The sequence below is a fragment of the Falco biarmicus genome, chromosome 1 (genome assembly GCF_023638135.1).
Source record: "Falco biarmicus isolate bFalBia1 chromosome 1, bFalBia1.pri, whole genome shotgun sequence".
Taxonomy (NCBI): Eukaryota; Metazoa; Chordata; class Aves; order Falconiformes; family Falconidae; genus Falco; species Falco biarmicus.
Genome location: NC_079288.1, coordinates 108643705 through 108661737, shown reverse-complemented (window position 1 = coordinate 108661737; position 18033 = coordinate 108643705). Strand labels below are relative to the sequence as shown.

Genomic DNA, 18033 nt, shown 5'->3' with positions numbered 1-18033 from the left:
TAGAGTTAATGAGTTCTTGCAACTCCTCATTTCAGAGTTTGTGATGTTTCCTTTAGGAGCTGGTTAGTGATAGAGCAGTCAGTCATTTTCTCTCTCATTTCCTAGAGACAGGTGTGAATGGCTGTTCCCAAGCCAACGGATCAACAGTCTGACAGTGGCTCAGGATGTTAAAAATTAAAGCTCAGCACTGTGGCTGCAGCAGAGTACAATGCACGATGAGACTCACACGGCTCTAACATCAAACACCGAGTTCATTAATGCCTACAGCAGTAGCCTCTGGCTTGCCAGGGGCTAGGGAATTTGCATTTCCCTTTCAAGCACCAGCCACAGGCTCCTGCACCTGCTGACCAGCTTCAGTGCCAAGGCAGACCCTGCCTCCTCCTCCATACCAATCATTCCCCTATGTGCTGCCTTTTCTTGGCAAGAAGCTGGCCCACAAGCCACCACACAGCCTGCACTTTGGACAGAGGCTGTTTAATGCTATTTTTCCTTTTATTTACAAAGGCTTCATTCCAACTGCATCAATAACAAACCCATTTCTCAACCAAGCTAGCAGTCAAACTGTGTTATGGTGCAGGAGGGACAGAGAGGTAATTTTTACAGGTAAGTTAACCCTTTGTTCAACCCTCTGGCTTTCCCTAGAACTAAAAATGTAAAACAAGTAGGTTAATGAGGAGAGAAAACATTGCATCATGGAAGCTCATTTATTACCTTATTATCATATGATCCTACTTCCAGAAGATGTGGAAGAATGTCCTGGTTTCAGCTGGGACAGAGTTCATTTTCTTCTTAGCAGCTGGTGCAGCGCTCTGTTTTGGATTTGGTGTAGGAAGAATGTTGATAGGACACTGATGTTTGTAGCTGTTGCTGGGTGATGTTTATACTAAGTCAAGGACTTTTCAGTTTCTCAGGCCCTGCCAGCGAGAGGGCTGGAGGGGCACAAGAAATTGGGAGGGGGCACAGCCAGGACGGCTGGCCTGAACTGGCCAAAGGGGTATTCCAGGCCATAGAACGTCATGTCCAGTATATAAATGGGGGGGCTTGGCCAGGGCCTGCCGATCGCTGGTTGGGGACTGGCTGGGCATTGGTCAGCAGGTGGTGAGCAACTGCATTCTGCATCACTTGGGTTTTTTTCCCTTCCCTTTGGATTTTATTCCTCTCCCCCTCTCCCTCCTTTTCATTGTAACTGTATTGCTCTTATCTCAACCCTTGAGTTTCACCTTTTTCCCTGATTCTCCTCCCTATCCCTCTGGGGCAGGGGACTGAGCAAGCAGCTGCATGGTACTTAGCTGCTGGCTGAGGTTAAACCATGACAAAGAGGTATACACCATCTTCCCCAGCTTTTTATATACACTAACTTCTACCTATAACCTTCAACAACAGGGGAAAGACACAGAGGGGAAGATGGGAATGACCTCACCTGAAAGCTGGGAGGCAAGTCCGTGAACTGCAAAAGCAGTATCCTCTTTTCAAAGAGTCACCCTCTTCTTTCTCCTTCACCCTAACTCAGTGAATGGGAGAGGCAGAGAGGAATCCTCCTCCACCATCAGGGCTCAAGGCCCTGGTGCTGGTGCTCATGGAACATGTAACTCAGTGACTTCCAGCACCTTGCACCAGCAAACAGGCTGTAGTAAAGGACAGTATGCCTGTTAACAAAGGCTATTTCAGCATGTTCTTAGAGACCTCAAAGATTAAATACTTGCCTGAAAAGGCATGGACAGACATAAAAAACAGCTTACCTGAAAACTCGAGAGATGCAGTGCAACAAATAGACATATTTATTCTTTTTAATTCTTTTTTTTTTTTAAATAACAGTGGCAGGATAATTGCAAATTCCTTTTTTCGTGAAGTATGTGCTTTTCCTTTGTGATTTTGCATCCAGGGTGATCTACAGCTACAGTTTCTCCCCCCGCCCCCCCCCCCCCCCCCCCCCCTTGGGTTCTTCCTAGGGTAAACAGACTAAGTATTTAGAGCTACTTCAAACTTATTAGATGTGTAACACAGTGAACTACTTCACAGTCATAAACATAATCCATAAAGCAAACACATAGGGATACTGTTTTGTTCACAGCTGTAGTAGAGAAGAAGCCTCATCTTTTTTTTCTTTTTGGCATCTTTCTCTTTCAGTCAAAGTGGGTTGTGTTCTTCACTGTTATCCTTTCAAGAAAAGCAATTATAAAAATGACTTAATAAAAACATACTTTTGTACTTCAACGCAGTTTGTACACCAATTTCTCCAAGACTATTCTAGAAAAGTCAGCATATTCAACCTAATATAAGAAGGTCAAGTATGGAAAATTAGAGTAACAAAATTGTATAGTAAAAATAAGAATATCTGTAGTATGTAGTAGTTAGTTGTAAACAACTGAAACAAAGGAAAAACCTCCCACGAAGCTGTAAAATAGTCCAAGCTATACAGCTACTATATTTTTGTAGAAGGTGTTTTCTACCACAGCCTTGATTTTTATTACTTTTTATTTTTAAAATAACTTAGAATAATAATGAGTTTGCCTACCAGCAGCCAACTCAAAAACATAATGGAAAAAGAAAAAAAAAAACCCGCAGCCACCATTACAGTGGCGGGGAGAAACTCTTCCCAGCAGCCAATTTGTTGTTTTCAGTCCTTTCCCTTCTTAGCAATCCTGATCAGGCAAAGTTCCTGGCTATCTTCAGCTTATTAGAAATGGCAGTTCTTCAGCGTAGACTTGGGTTTCACTGAAAGGAATGGTTGATTTTTTCCCCTCCATAATCTACTACCAACTCTACAGTGTCTTTGTAGCAGCAAGCTGCAGCAAAAGGACAAGGAAAAATATTCCATCCAGGTGTGAAATGATTCATAGGTGGCATAGAGCTCTTCAAAGGATTCTGTCAGTGCTGTCCTCAATCAATACTTAAGCCTGAATCACAGCCAAGTGGGCTGTGATTTTATCTCATCTGTCAGATGTGAGAAGCTGCCTGTTTGTTCTTGAGTTAACTTGTTTCATCGTTGCTGACACAATATCCCAACTGACTGCACATTTTTCATCACTTTGAATGCCACTCAGTGTACAGAAAAACAAACCAAGCCATGCCCCCTGGTAAGCCACATAACAGCAACAGCAGAAACAGCAGCCATCTTGTGCACTAGACTCTGCCCAGAAGTGCTGACCTGAAAGGAAGAGGGAAATTGTAAATAAGTAAAGACAGTCATTAGAATGATGTAAATCTTCTCAGACAGCTTCAGAGGGCCTCAGATAAGGATTCTGTGAAACCGAGGTTTGTGTTATCACAGATTTTCAAGCTCAGAGTCTTTGACCGTCTATCTTGCGACTCTCTGTAATGCAGAGTATCTGTGCACTGATGTGAGTAACTCTCCCTTTCTGTCCTCTCCCCAAAATAACGGGGATTAATCAGATGGAACTGTTACATCTCCTTGTGGTATGCCAGGAAAAAACAACATGGACTGAGAAGAATCCTTAGGGCTATGGTGTAGGGTTGTCTCTGGTGCTGCAGAGTGGATCAGAAGAGTTGGGATTTCATATCCATGGGATCCTCTAAGTGTTAATGTGCCACTGCCTGCAACAGTGACAAGAACACCTGGCTAATGGTGAGTTCCTTGGGATATCGGTTGTTTTAATATTAAAGTGAAGGTATGGCTTAGGGGTGAAAACAGAGACTACTCATGTACCTGCTTAGTTCTGTGTCTCCATCTATGTACCCGATTAGTTTTGTCTGCTGCCATGAATTCAGCTTTTTTTTTTTTTTTAGAAAAAAGTTGATAGGCAAAGCACAAGCTAAAACACTCCCATAATGGTTCATGTATCCTTCCACAATTAGTAAAATGAAAGAGGTGATGAGGCTGTTCAACCAGCAGCAGAAGAAAAGCCAAAACCAGGATTTTGTCTGATTTTTTTTTCCTAGCCTGAACTCTACATTGTTACCTGGTTTCCTCAATGCATTTGCCCCAGAGTGATCTTTGGGCAAACCTCATCCCTGTCTGAAAGGCTGGGTGCATAAAGGGATGCAATAGCTGCAGAAATGTCTGCTCGGAAACCAGAGTGCTCTGTATAGTACTGATAAGGAAGTAGAGATTTCTTTGAAGTTTAGAAAGTATTTTTTCCTACACTGACAAACACAAGAAATCAAGATACAAAATTACTTATTCTAATTCCCATCCCCTAAGGGAGAAAAGGCTTGAAAGGGTTTAAGATAAAGACTGTTCTTTTTTCCAAGAGTCCCATATTGGAGGGGGGATTTACACTGATGCTGTGCCCCATCTGTTGAAACACGTAGTGTGCCATTTGGTTTTAACTGTTTAATGCTTGCTCTGTATCCCATTCTCTTTACTTATTGATGCGGGTAACCTTTGACACAAACCTTAGTGTCTTCCATCTGTCCTTTTCAACGTGATTCTCAGGACTTTCGCTCTCATAGGAAGCCAAGTAAAGTGCTGCAATCAGAAGCAAATACAATATGTTAGGCCTACTGGCATTTTAAGATTTGTTCTCCCTGGAGAGTGGACTGAAGTTAAATGAAGCAGGCTTGTATTATCTATCTCTCAGATTAGGGCTCCAGAATCCCATTAGGAAGTATAGCATTGCTTATAATAACCTCCAGACAAGGCTAACAAACAGCGCATGAGTACAAAGACTACCCTGAGGGGGAAAAAAAACAACTAGCGAAAATGCAAAAGCACAAGGGTGAAAGTAAACACTCAAAAGAAAAAACTGAGCCCAGGGACATGGTGCTTTATAAGCAGCCAGCAAAACCCCCACTTTCTTTCTCAAGCAGCACCCTTTAGTGTAAAGCACCCGGAAAGTCCATATAAACACACTTCAGATGATATTTTGTAGGGACCACATATCCAATCAATATTTTCATTCCATTTCAGAGAAAACGATAATGTCAATTCTTACAGACCAAGTGCACATAAAAAGAAAAATTGTACTTTCTCTCTCACTTGTAAGGGAAAAGCATTTTTTACTTGCCCAACAGAGATGCCTCAGGACAAAGTCTTTCTTTACTGTAAGGAAGCAACAACTTAACATGGAGAGAAACTAAGCAGCAGCCAGTGACACCAGACCTGCAGGAAGCCCATTGCTCCTTACCATCATCACTGAAGACTGGGACAGTGAGCAAGTACTGCAGAATCTTCCGATCCCTTTCAAAAGGACACTCCACTTGCTTCCACGTCATAAATTCACTGACTTGTTTCGCCAATTCCCAAAATTTCTGTCAGAATAGAACAGAAAACAGAAGAGATGCTATATATTGAACAGTACTATTTACCCTGAGAATTTTTTTTTTTTAAATATATATATATCCTGGTTTTAAGTCCAAGGCTTAGATTCTCCCCAGCTTTTAAGCTAGAATTGAATGTGATCTGACTCACAACTCGGCTTCTAACTTCTACATTTCTGTTTCAAACTGGGGTGACTCCCCACCCCTCCACCCTGGTAAAATTATTGTTATTTATGAATATAAATAGTATATCATGATCTGCACTCAGTTGCTTTTCAAGGAGCTGATACCACTCCTTATGCCCAGCTTTTCACTTCGATTATGCTCATTCATTTTTGTTTTGCAGTGAAATACTTAGGAATTTTCACATCAAAAGTGTCTAGATGCTAAATACTGAAATTTTGAAATCCAGATATTCCATTTTAGTTAGTTAATCTGAAATGCTCCATTTTCTTGCTGGAAATTCATGCCAAAAAAACACATTCCCCATGCAGGATGTTGATGTCATTAATTGATAAACTCTTTCAACTGAAGTTTAACATGCCTCAAATGCACATGGATTCCTGGAGTAAAAGGTTGTTCCAGATCATCACATAGTCTAGAGCTTTAGAAACAGGCTAATTCAGGCCAATATCTACAAATGAAACGTACTGTAATTTTGTGCGAGTGACCTAGGCTTCTTGAAAGCTGAAAGCACCAGAAAACAAATTATTGGGTAATCCACACTGTCAGATAACAAGCGTGAAATTGGAGGCAGAAGAACAATGAAAGACAAGGGGCTCCTTCACTGCTGCTCTATCACATGTCTCTTCAGAGATAATCTGTACTTACATGTACAAAAATACTGCATCTATATCTTGACAAAGGATGAACTTTTACATATGGAATTCAAAAACAAGCTCTATAATAGTAATTTGAATGATTTTGTCATTCAGTATAATAAACCTGTGCGTTGAAATATTCAGATGGATTTGAGCACTGAGAAAAAGTTGTTACTTTTTTCCCCACTACAAAATTGTGAATATCAAAAGGGTTTCTATAAACACTCCATCTTCAATAAAACTGTTTTTTCCTGACTACCTCCCAGCTCCTGTGAGAAGTGACAGACACACTCAAATTCCAGTCTAATTTTGCTCTTCCAGAATCCAGCGGAAGCTGAACCATCATCTGCTTCAGTTTTCTGTTAAAGGAGCTGACCCTGTATCAATACCCCATTCAGTGCTCTACTTACTTCAAAATTGACATGACCATTTGGAAGACGATTGGCACAACCTTCATTGAGGAAGTAAATATCTTTGATCAAGAGGCTGAAGAAAGGTATTACGATCTAAGGAAAGAACAACATTATTCTCAGTCTGGTGCTGAAATCAAAACATAATGCTCTACAAGACAAGTGGTACAAAAGGTAAGCAAAATACCAAGGACTAAGATCTGTTCATGACACAAAAATTCTGCATTCACTATGTTTTGAAACATGTGATGTTTCTCTATAAAGGAAGTCCTCCCTTGGATGGTAAGCTAATCCTTATGGTTTTATTTCCAGCTTTGTGCCAACCTGCTTCCATTACCTTGAACCCTTCTTGGCACGTAGCTCCCTCAAGGTCACAATTAAAGTACCTGTTGGTACTCCACTGCTTGTCAACTGTGGCTATGAGGCGTGTTTAGAACAACAATATGCCTAATTAATTTAATTTCTGTGTCATGTCCCTCTTGTTTTCACTTTCTCATTCTTCCTTGCAGATTCCACAACATAAGAGCTCAGAGATGCCTACTTCTTACATGTAATTCCTGCAGGGTATCTCTTAGTGCAGCTTTTCCTCTTGACAGGAACTTGCTTGATGAGGGGAGATGCATGTTAAAGCACAGCACGGAAAATATGGGGCTAGCAGCACAAATGGCTTTCAAACTACTATTCCCCAAACTCATGCAAGAAATTGAACCTTGGCACTCACTGGCTCAAAATGAAGAATTTCCTGCCAACTGAACAAATCAAAGTATTTTTCTTTGGAGAATGTTGGAGCATTCTCACATTCTTAAAATGTCTGTATTTTAATCTGCATCCTATAAAAATTTTCACAGCTGCACATCCTTGTTGCAGCTGGGGCTAAAACAAATATCACTTATCGCTGTTTCCATGGAAGACTTTACTGCACCATTTCAATATCTGTAAGTTCTTTCTCTCAAATCTTAAAACTCACTTTTCTCTGAGAAGAAGCAAGCATCTTACATTTAAGCTTCTGGTGCTTTGAATGGTACATAAACAGATCCTTAGGACTCAGAAAAATAATCCTCATTTTTATTTACATGTATATAAAAACAATATAGACCAGTAGACTGCACATGGATCTGCTTCATCATTCCTGGTAGTTTATTCTATGAGCACAAAGATCAGGTTTATTAAACATAGTATGAAATTCTAATATTAAAAGCAGTTGATGAGCAACTGCTTCTAAGCAGGAACACTACAAATAGCTAGGAAGCTATTTGGCTTCTTTCCACAAGAATTACAACTGAGATTCTACATTAATGTGCGACCAAATCCAGTTTATTTCTCAAAGGCTTATTTATTTTAAAGAGTAAAGAAAGATGTCACCTCTACTAAGGCATAGTTCACAGCCAGTCTTGAAACTGGAAGGGGGATTTTAATGTACACAAACACCTGATTCATCTCACTATTTCCACTAAAAAAATGCATAGTATATTTAAAGCTTATCTAAAACTGTACACAGGAAGGGGAATCAACAGAATTTAGACAGAAGCTCTGTCTAGATTTGAGTTTTAGAATACCTTTTCTGAGTAAATTTTAAAGCTTTTCCACCCTCAACCACAAACCACTTAAAACTGAGCACAAGTAGCAGCTAGAAGGACAAATTAGTAGCAACCTCATTTCAGTCCTTAGCCTTTCTATCTGTATTACTGGTTTGTCAGATAAAGCTCTTTGTCAAAAAAGAAATGAGCTGAGGCAATGTACTTATTTTATTTAATTAATCAAAGCAATCACCTAATGTTTGCAGCTTTCAGTCAGCTCCAAGCTGAACTGGCAGACCTAAGATGGTAATTTCCATTGAGCCACCTGGTTTCCTCAAATATTCCATTTACTTTCTCTGTAGCTTACAGGTAGTATTTAGACATTCCTAGTAAAAAGGGATTAAGTTTTGAAGCTTTTTATTCTTTTTGAAAGCCCACCAGGGGTAGAGTTGATGAGATTCAGAATCCCAAGACAAAAGCTTACCATGCAACTTAAGAAGCACACTTCATTTTTGCCTGCTGCCAAGTCATTTGTAAACGTACCTTCTCTCTGTTGCTATGAGCTGTCAAGGACCTTTGAGCGGCTCCACGCAGAGCAGTTCGGTAATTATAAAAATTGCTAGAAGGGTCCATCTGATGCTACGAGGCATGAAAAAATGTAAATAATGAGCTAGTGTCATCACCACACACAATTCTTTTTCACTTCAGCAACTATTTTAAAACGCAAGAGGTCTGCTGAACAGCACCACAAATACAGCCTTTTAGAGGACTGCAGTATCCCTTTATCTGTTCGTTCAATCAGAAGAGAACTTTGTTTTAAAAAACGTTCACTCAGCACAGCAAAGGATCCAATACAAGTGAAGGGGCAGGAAAGCAATGGCAGGCTTCATGGACCTCCTTTCTCTCTCTGCAAAGGAGGTAGCTCAGCTTTAATTCAAAAACCAAAATCATGAAGCTAAGGTAACAGTGGTCTTGGCTCTTCCTAGTATGCAGGTTTCTCAGAGCCGATTCATTTGCAATGGCAAAGTAAGATCAGACACCTAAAGCTGTTAATGCCCCCACCTCATTGCTCCAAGACTGACTGCTGCACCTCAAGGACTAGGATGACTGCACGGCTCACAAAGCACATCCTTAACCAGCAAAGTCCAGCCTGCACGATAAGGTCAAATGAAATAGGGCTGTAATTTTAAGAGCAACTTCCTGAGCTGTGCAGGCACTCTTAACACAAGGAAAGCTATTTCCCACCCAAGGGTAGGTGAAGGAAGTGTGAGGCGGCTACAGCCATCCAGTTTTCATCTGTTGTCATAACACAAGTCAACTGTCCTGATGATATTAATAAACATTTCATGCTTGCGTCAAATACAAAACATTACATTTTCTTTATCTTACTAATAAAGAAGCTGAATTATCCAATTTCCATTTACAGCAGGATAATAACTTGTTGGTAAATAATCTGTTGGGTAAATCACAAACTCATACACTGCTGCACCTACATGATCTTTGACAAAGGTCTCTGCTACCTGAAGGTAAGTGGCAATCAATTAGTTCAAGACAAATTTCTCTGAAAGGGCAAGGCAGCCACCTTACAGCTCAACTTGATTTTCAAAAGGCAGAACTCCATTAGGTCAATCCACACCATCCCTCTCAAATACATCTCCCTTTCAAAAGGTTACCTACATTTTTTTTAAAAAATAATTCTTAGGAGGTGGGTTTGGGAATTCAAAAAACCTGACACTACTTCAATTTCCTCCTTCCAAATCTAAAAAGCACAAGTCAGCTGAACAATTTTTATTACATCATCTAGAATTTCGATCAAGAGCACAAACATACTAAATTAAACATATCATAATGAAGCCAAACTCGCATGTTACAGCAGTGAAAAGTAAAATGCTATTAATAGCCCCATGTCCAAATATTGGCCAAACTTACCTCAAGAATATCAAATTTGGCTGTCTTCACTTTTGCCCAAGTTTTCTTTAACCGAGACACAGGACTCATGTTCATGCCCGCTTGATAAAAGACAGAGAAATTGTTGGAGTATTTAAAAAAAATATATATTTCAAGTAGCTAAGGCTAGTAAGTGTTTCTAAAGCAAAGGAGCTATTAATAATAACAAGTATTTTCCACAGAGCTACTCAGAAATCAGACTCATCATTTTCTTGAAATTCCAATGTTAAAAACAACTTTGGAAACAAAATCAACATCTCTTACAGAATGAAAGCTCTAAAAAATGATATGACATTATTTAACGTGGTTTTAACAAAATATGAATATACAGTAGAAAAGTGCAAATGAGTTTTCTCAACACTGTCTCTTACATATTTCATTGTAAATTACACATATTTATGAAGTTTTCACATTTCAAATTTAAAAAAAATATTCCCAATATTTTCCTATCAGATCTAAAATTGATGTGGAATTTTTACACCACTAGGACACTCATGCTGCAACAGAAACAACGGTAGACATCAATCTTCCATATTACATGAAGATTTTTTGTTCCAATCAAGCACTAAAGTTGGTTTCAAAAAGTGGGGATTCAGAACTTTGAACAGCTGCAATAAAAACTTTTTCTGTAATTTACACTACAGCAGTAAATCATTCCTTACACACATGACGCTACAATAACACTGAACAATTGTCCACCACTTCTCCTCCTAACTTCACACTGCTGAGCATGCTAAGCAGGAGACTTTTGTATAAAGCACTGTGCTTCCTTTATCCAGATTCAAACAGGGACAAAACATCTCGGGACACATACTTACAAATGATAGCCATTAAGGAGTTAAAGTTGCCAATGTTAAAACATTCCCGTGCCACATCAGTGAAATATTCTATCACCCTTGCTCTGTGCTTCTTCTTCACAGGCTGCAAGAGATGCCATCAGAGTGTTACGCTCGGCAGGAAGAACAGCACTCTGACCCACCCCCAAAAGAAACACCACCCTGGTTAAAAGTCCTTTCCACATGTACCACAACTGCATACTAGGCTTTACATGTACAGGAAGCCACACTATTGTGTTCAAAAGCCCTCAGGACAGCAAAGACAACCCAGATACCAGGCAGGTAGGGAGCAAGGACAACAAGTAAAGAGGCTCTGCCAAGAAGAACACGAAGAACAGCAGCACAGAGGGAGAGAAAAGATACCTCCATTCGTAAGGGGCATTCACAGGAAAGGACAGGCAGATGCACTTCTGTGCCAAGAAGGGCTAACCCAGCATAACATCACCACTGTGTCACATGAACAAGGCTGAGGCACAAGCATGATGCTGAAAATATGGAACTTATTTCTTCTTCAGCTCTGCACTGACTTCATCTGCATGTGAATAAGTACAGAGCTGAGAGAATGAAAAATCAAAGGGCGCACTGAAGGGGCAACAAACCTGAAAAGGCTTCACAGTTTTAGACAACTAGATTAAATAAAACCTTTTAGCAGAAAAAGCCCCAGCTCACCATACAGATTTCTGTTGCAACCAAGTAACTGAGCCTGTTAAACCATTCCACATAGGCTTCCAGATTCCGGGTCTTCTTTCGATTTCCGTAGCAGCCCTGCAGACAGAAGAATAGCAGATTTTAGTGTAATCTTAATCTTTTCCCTGAGAGAGACCTTTTGGCTTTCCATCTTGCCACCCCCAAAAACTATCAAGTAACCAGGAATAACTCAATTACCTGAAGTCATGTAAAGCTTAAAAGGAAAGTAGCAGTGATAATATTGAGCACGAGTAAGTTCTTCCTGAGCTGTTGGCTCAGTAAAGCACTCAGGCAGGCATGCTGGAATCCCACCTGCTGTAAGTCCTACAGGGATGCTTTAAGGACTTAACATAAACTTATGCAAACAATCAAAGCTAAGTATCTGCTTAAAGCTTCCTTGAATATGAGCACTGTTTCAGTCCTTGCTCCTGTCCCACTGATACAGCAGAGACAACACTACAACCTCTGCAAGAGCAGATGGGAAATAGAGGCCAGATCATTTCACTCGGCACATTATGTTCAGTTGTTGATGCCAAATTAACATCCTGCATCCTAACTGGGAGATCGGATCTACCATTTTGATTGGATTCTCCCTTTCCTAACCAGCGTTGTTTGTTCAGTAGTGTCTTGGAATGACTCTCACACATCTCAGGGTTGTCTAAAAAGGGGTAGGCAGCAGTTTTAGTGATCTCTACCTACAAAATAATTTTCAGAGACTGTCTGACTGAACATCAGATTGTAAACTTGAGTCATTCTATTCTGTTTGTCAGTTTTAGGAAGGACAGTAATTCAAGTTTTAACTGCCTGACTTTAGTACAGTTTATTTACAGAGTAAAGACGACATAAGTCATCCTGAAAGCAGCACTCAAGGAGATGACAACTCTAGAAGTTAGTTAAAAATACTGTGTCTTTGCCCTTCATCTCACATGAATCTAGAGCTCACTGCCCCCTTTTTGTGATGCGTGCTCTACCTGCAAATTGCCCCACTTGCCAGCTTGCTGCAAAGAGTTCAGTTTACTAAAAGAAAGAATGGATGTTGAAAATGAGTAACGTAAAAGCCAAAGTTAAATTCAGCTTCTTCCAGCTGCAGACCACATAGGTGGCCTGGAGAAAACATTCACAGGATTAAGTTCTCCGTTAGCTTTATTTAAATCAATTTGTTGGCTGAGCTCCAGGAATTGTCCTCCAGAAAGAGAAAGTATCAGCAAATTTTTAAAGAGGAATACTAAAGCATTTTCACTATAAAGCTTGTTTCTGCTGGTCCTCATTTATTACTGGACCTCACTTCCAGCTCATGGGGCACTTGAGCTCCAGGATGGTAAATGCTGCATTTCAGATCTGCTCCAGATCTGCTCCAATTACCTTGTCATTATCCAGACGATCCTTTTGCACAAATGCCTGGACAAATTCTTCTGGTCCAATATAGTTGAGTCTCTCCTAAATAAAGCACACAAGCAGCCAAGTCATATCCTATGTTAACATGCATTTCAAAAAGAGGGGAAGGATGGAATCATGTCCGAAGTATAACAACTCACAAGCTCTATGTGTGTCAGCTGCTGAGCTAACACATAGGGATCATTGCAGACTGTGATGATGTCCCTCTGGATGGACTGGGGCTTGGTCTTCAGAACCGTGAGGCGATCTGTAGTTGTGGCATTAATCTTTGCAAGTACTTCCTCATACTGGCTAACAGTGGCGAGCTTCCGAATCAGGTTCTGGAGGAGCTGCTGTATGTTCTTCCGATACATCTGTCATGACATGAAACAATTGGGAGACATTTTCAAAACGTAAGAAGACAGTATTAAAAGTCTGCATGACACCAAACCAGTTTGATGCTGATATATGTATGTGTGGTCAACTTGAAGATATGCTCTACTGTGTGAGTTTCCAATATTGGGATTTCATCAGACCAAAGGGAATCCAGCTGAGGATTTAAACACTGACTGTCTCAGAGATTCAGTAGTGACCCAGTTAGCTCAAGGAACAGCAGAAAAGACATGCGCTATGTAGTGCATGAAAAGTAAAGTACCACCAATCACTGGACAAAATACAAGAAATGAAAATACACTATTTTCTCCTGACTAAGACCACAGAAAAACCACTATATGCTCATTCAATGATGAAAAAAAGGCCTGCTTCCCTCTGGAGTAAATCAAGAACAATTTCACTGAAGTCAGAGTTAAAACTTCCAGTAAATCTGAGAAAAAGGAGAAGATAATAAAACTATCTTGCTTTTCTTTCCACGCGGCAGTTTAAGTTAAAAGGAGTGACAAATTTAAGTAGGAGCAGGACTCAAGTCTTAAGTAGACAGATCTGTGTAACTGACCCCAGCGTGGTTACTCTTCCAAATTCTAGATACCATCGTAAAGCCATTAAAGCAAACCCAAATGGCTGAAAAAAGGAGCATCCAAAACCTACCAGCAGCACAGCATAGTGGGATCAGTCCAAGGCAGGAATGTTGCCTGTATTCTAATGAATTCGTCATTCCCTCCAAAGCTGCCATTTATATGGATTTCCAAATTTACTCAAATACAACAGCACTATCTTGACTCAGACTAATTTTTGAAGTCAGTTGTGTTCAACCAAGGCTGAATTTGTTGTTACTTGGTAAAGAATTATTTTCTGTTTACATGTATTTTGATTTTCTAGACAAATACACAGAGCATAATATTTCACCAGGGTGGGTGGGGAGAGACTAGGAGGATCTCAAGCTTTTAAAGAAAAGGAACTACATTTTCCTCAGGAAGGCACAGAAGTATTACTTCAGGTGCTGCCCTTCCATAAACAGGTGTTGGGTGACACACACCCTGACTTGCTTACTGACCCATTCCCTCCAAATTCTTTGAAATTCCTTGTAAAAGAACTTTACAAAGTGTTTTGTTGCCCAGCTGGTACATCTAAAGTTTTCAGGATGAATTCTGGCTGCTGATGGAATTCACGTAATAGTGGGGATGGAAATCACGCCAGTGGGTTAAGGTTCAAAGCAAAAAAATAAACTTTGCCTGAATTTATGGTTCATGTCGACCCAGAACTGACAGCAAGATCAGGGAGAAAATGGGTGAAGATAAAAAGTTGAACCACCTAATTCTGGTCAATCTGCTTCTGTAGCTGGAAAACCCCAGAGAAAAGGCAAACTGGCACAGATACCCTCCAAACCAGAACAAGAAATCAGGAATTAGCCCACAGTCAGTCTCACTATATGATATCATGGTGGAGGAAAATAAAAATAATAATAAAAAAATTTTAAAAAAAGGTCAGTGCAACGCTGGGCTGCACATCAAAGGGCATCAGGATACAGCACGTGGTTTTGGTCTGACTGCATACACTCATCAAGTGTTTCATAGAAAAAGCCATTGATAAATGTTTATATGGAACTAATCAGGAGATGAGAGGCAATGGCTAATGGGAATGTTTCCAAAGATATAACTTGAAACAAAGGTCAGTTAAGTGGTAAAAGGCATCAGAACAACTGAGAAATATCTCATGTGTGTGATGCCCTATCAGGATATAGAGAGGGAAAACATGGAAGGAATAGAATTAAAATGAGGGAGAAGGGTGGGTGGGTGTGGAAATAAGCCCACCAAGGTTTTTCCAAAGACATTTTTTTGATGGAGCAATATGTTAGTGTAGTGAATGATTTTAGATGGACTCTTGCTGATAGCTCTTAATAGTACTGGAGCACAATAATTTGGGAAGTGGAATAAGAAGCTACAAGTAGAAGAACTGTAGTGAACAGGAACAGGAAATACTGCTTCTTTTGTATCCTTCAAGGCAATGACTCACAAATCTAAGCAAGGTCTATAGAAAAGCAAGGTCAAGGAAGTTGCCATTTTACTGTTACAAGCAGTTCACAATAACACAAGTCAATTTACTGCAATGCTTGCTTTCCCTTTGCCTTTCTAAAGGAAATCTCAAAGTAAAAAAAAAAAGCTCAAAGCTAGAGCTAGAAAACTTCTACAGTTGCTGCCAGAGTAGGATTGCTTCCTAGTGCTCATTTTCTAGCAGTTTGTACATCTGCTTTTCCCTTCAATAGATGATTTCACTGTTTAAACTGTCTGTATTGCCAGAAACTTCATTGTAGACAACTCTTCCCTGTTGCCATTTCACTCTTGCATCCACCAACTCAACTTCCTCCAGGATAAACAGTGTTCGCTCTCTTTTTGTGCCAATGTTTTTTTTTTCAAGTGGATGTGAGTCCTCAATCTTATTCCTTTTCCTTGAACTGAACTTCAGTTCCCTGTCTTCCTATTAAGAATACCCAGGAACAAAGCAACAGGGCAAGGTGCCTCCTGGCATCTCCACAGTGAAGGTAAACCCACTGCCTCTCCAGACTCCAAAGTCCCCTCTAACTATCTTGGAGCAACTCTAAGCTTGCCCATCGAATTTGGTATCTTTTTCGTTTGCATTTCGCACTGCATCTCACTCTCTCGTCCCATCTTCTTTTGTCCCTCTCCTCTGTTATATCATCAAAATGTATTTCAGCTTCCCAATTTAGTTTAGATTGGTTCTCTTCCAGCATTGTTTACAGGCACTCAAGATCTTTCCAGGCCTTTGGCAGTGCTTGCAACTCCTTCTGGTAAAGCTTACCTACATGCTTCTTAACATGCCATTTGCTGCCTCGTCCATATCATTATTCAAAAGCTTACATAAGGAACGCCAGCCCCTGAGGAACATCAGAAACACGATGCCATTTAGCAATTGCTCTTTGCATTTACAGTTCTTCCAAATGCCAGCTGTTCCAGTGCCTTTTGTAATCTTAGTATTAGGCCAGCTACATATGATCTGTTTACTGAAACCTTGCTAATTGCCTTTCCTCTAAGTGAATATAAGTGTTGGCATTTGGCTGAGTTTATTTCAGTACTCATAAGACAGGCATCAGTTAAGCATCAAAATATTTCATAATACCTCTGTGAAACTTTACTTCCACCTGAGAACCAGGATTTAGAAAAAGGTCAAGTGATTTCCTTGTGTGCTCTATCCAGAGGAAGAAATATGACAGACTTCCTCTGAGTCTGTATGTGATGCTTTAAGCTCAAAACAATTCTTCCTGGTCCAATCTTCTTTCATAAACTTTTACCCAAACCTGCTATAACTCTTCCATTGACCTACAGGTCAGAGGCCCAATTCCAACACACCTTAGTCACACAAATGAAAAAAATTATCAACATTAGTAGGGTTTTCTCAGATATGCAAAGTTTCCCAGCATCTTATCCAGCTTCTTCCAAGCAGAATCACTACAATGGAAAATACTAACATCCACCAAGTTGCATCTGTCTGCACAATATGCAATTATATTAGGTGTTTAGGGATGGAGTGAACCTTGTTTATGCTTTGAAAAGGATGTGCTTATGCTGTGTGGTTTCTTCATAGGCCTAGGTACCAGAGAGAACTTTTTGCCTACCAGCACCTTCATAATAAGTTAGCTTAGCCATCCAGAGCCTTACTATGTTGTTAAAAACAAACCTGCAATATCAAAACATTAAAGGAATGCCTTTGTATCCAATAGCTTTGTGCACTGACAACTTACCTCATCACCACTAGCTATTCTTTGTGCCAACTCCTTTAAATTCCTCATCATTCTTTCATCTCGGAAATCATAAGGAAATGTCTCTGTCCATTCAGTCAACAACTGTAGGATTTTGGGTGCAATTTTTCGTATGCGGTTCTATTTGAAAATGGTAAGGAGGAAGGTTACATGTAACAGCAATACAACACATACCTAATACAAAGGAAACAGAATTCCCTTCTGAAGGATACTGTGGAGCATAAGGCTGTGAAGGTCAATATATTTTTAAGCTTAATTTAATTCAGCACTGGATTACAAGCCAGAGCCAATACCCATTGAAGCCAATGAAGAGACTCTCATTGGCTTAACAGACCTGGAAATTAGGCCCCAGGCAGGTGGAAATATTTAGAATGATTCTCCTCACTATCTGGAGTGTCTCAGTGCAAGACATTTATCAGTATCTCCATAACTTATGGCTAACTATCAACAATGAAAGTGATAAGCTCCCGCTCTGCCAAGCCTTATGCACGCACTATACCTTACAGTGAGAAAGCAGTGCAATTATTCCAATATCTTAATTTAATTCATTCCATTTTCTACTGGAGTGGAGGTTCTATCCAAGTATCCACATCCTACCCCCTCTCAACTCTAGACATGGCACACAAAGAAGCATGCATTCCCATGCAAAGGGGCCAGCAATCTAAGCCACTCCACAGACTATAGCAAGACTGTAGTTTAAGCATACGAGACAGGTCAGTGTAATTCCCATTGATGTGCTTAATTAATCATTAAGTCTTTACAGTGTTTTGGCATTATTATGGCAAGATGCTGGGAACTCTGAAACAAAAGCAACCACTGCAGGGCCAGTGCAGGATACGCCATTAAGAGCAAGCACTTTTATTTCTGGCCCATGTATTGGTAAAACAAACTGCAGAAGCAGCAACACTCTTCACAGAGGACAGGCTAAGCACTGTAGAAATTTCCCATGAATGCCAGTGAACAAAGGGTCAAATTCTAGTTGCTTGTATCAGACTTTCAATCTGTTTATTCCTACTCAAGAGTATCCTCAATAGGATTATTTTGCTGAGG

The 18033-nt window shown here is 40.1% G+C and overlaps 1 protein-coding gene across 1 annotated transcript in view; it reads right to left on the bottom strand.

Moving 5' to 3' along the window:
- Nucleotides 1–2457: 2457 nt before the first annotated feature.
- The window catches only part of RASGEF1B (RasGEF domain family member 1B), a 30390-nt gene continuing 14814 nt past the window's right edge, over nucleotides 2458–18033 (bottom strand). Inside the window, exons 4-14 of the mRNA XM_056359034.1 lie at nucleotides 16966–17103; nucleotides 12974–13186; nucleotides 12801–12875; nucleotides 11421–11516; nucleotides 10734–10836; nucleotides 9898–9977; nucleotides 8512–8607; nucleotides 6452–6547; nucleotides 5088–5211; nucleotides 4357–4429; nucleotides 2458–3148 (exon numbers count right to left, since the gene is read on the bottom strand). Coding sequence (XP_056215009.1) covers nucleotides 3124–3148; nucleotides 4357–4429; nucleotides 5088–5211; nucleotides 6452–6547; nucleotides 8512–8607; nucleotides 9898–9977; nucleotides 10734–10836; nucleotides 11421–11516; nucleotides 12801–12875; nucleotides 12974–13186; nucleotides 16966–17103 — 1119 coding nt within the window. The 3' untranslated portion in view covers nucleotides 2458–3123. The remainder of the gene's footprint in view (nucleotides 3149–4356; nucleotides 4430–5087; nucleotides 5212–6451; nucleotides 6548–8511; nucleotides 8608–9897; nucleotides 9978–10733; nucleotides 10837–11420; nucleotides 11517–12800; nucleotides 12876–12973; nucleotides 13187–16965; nucleotides 17104–18033) is intronic.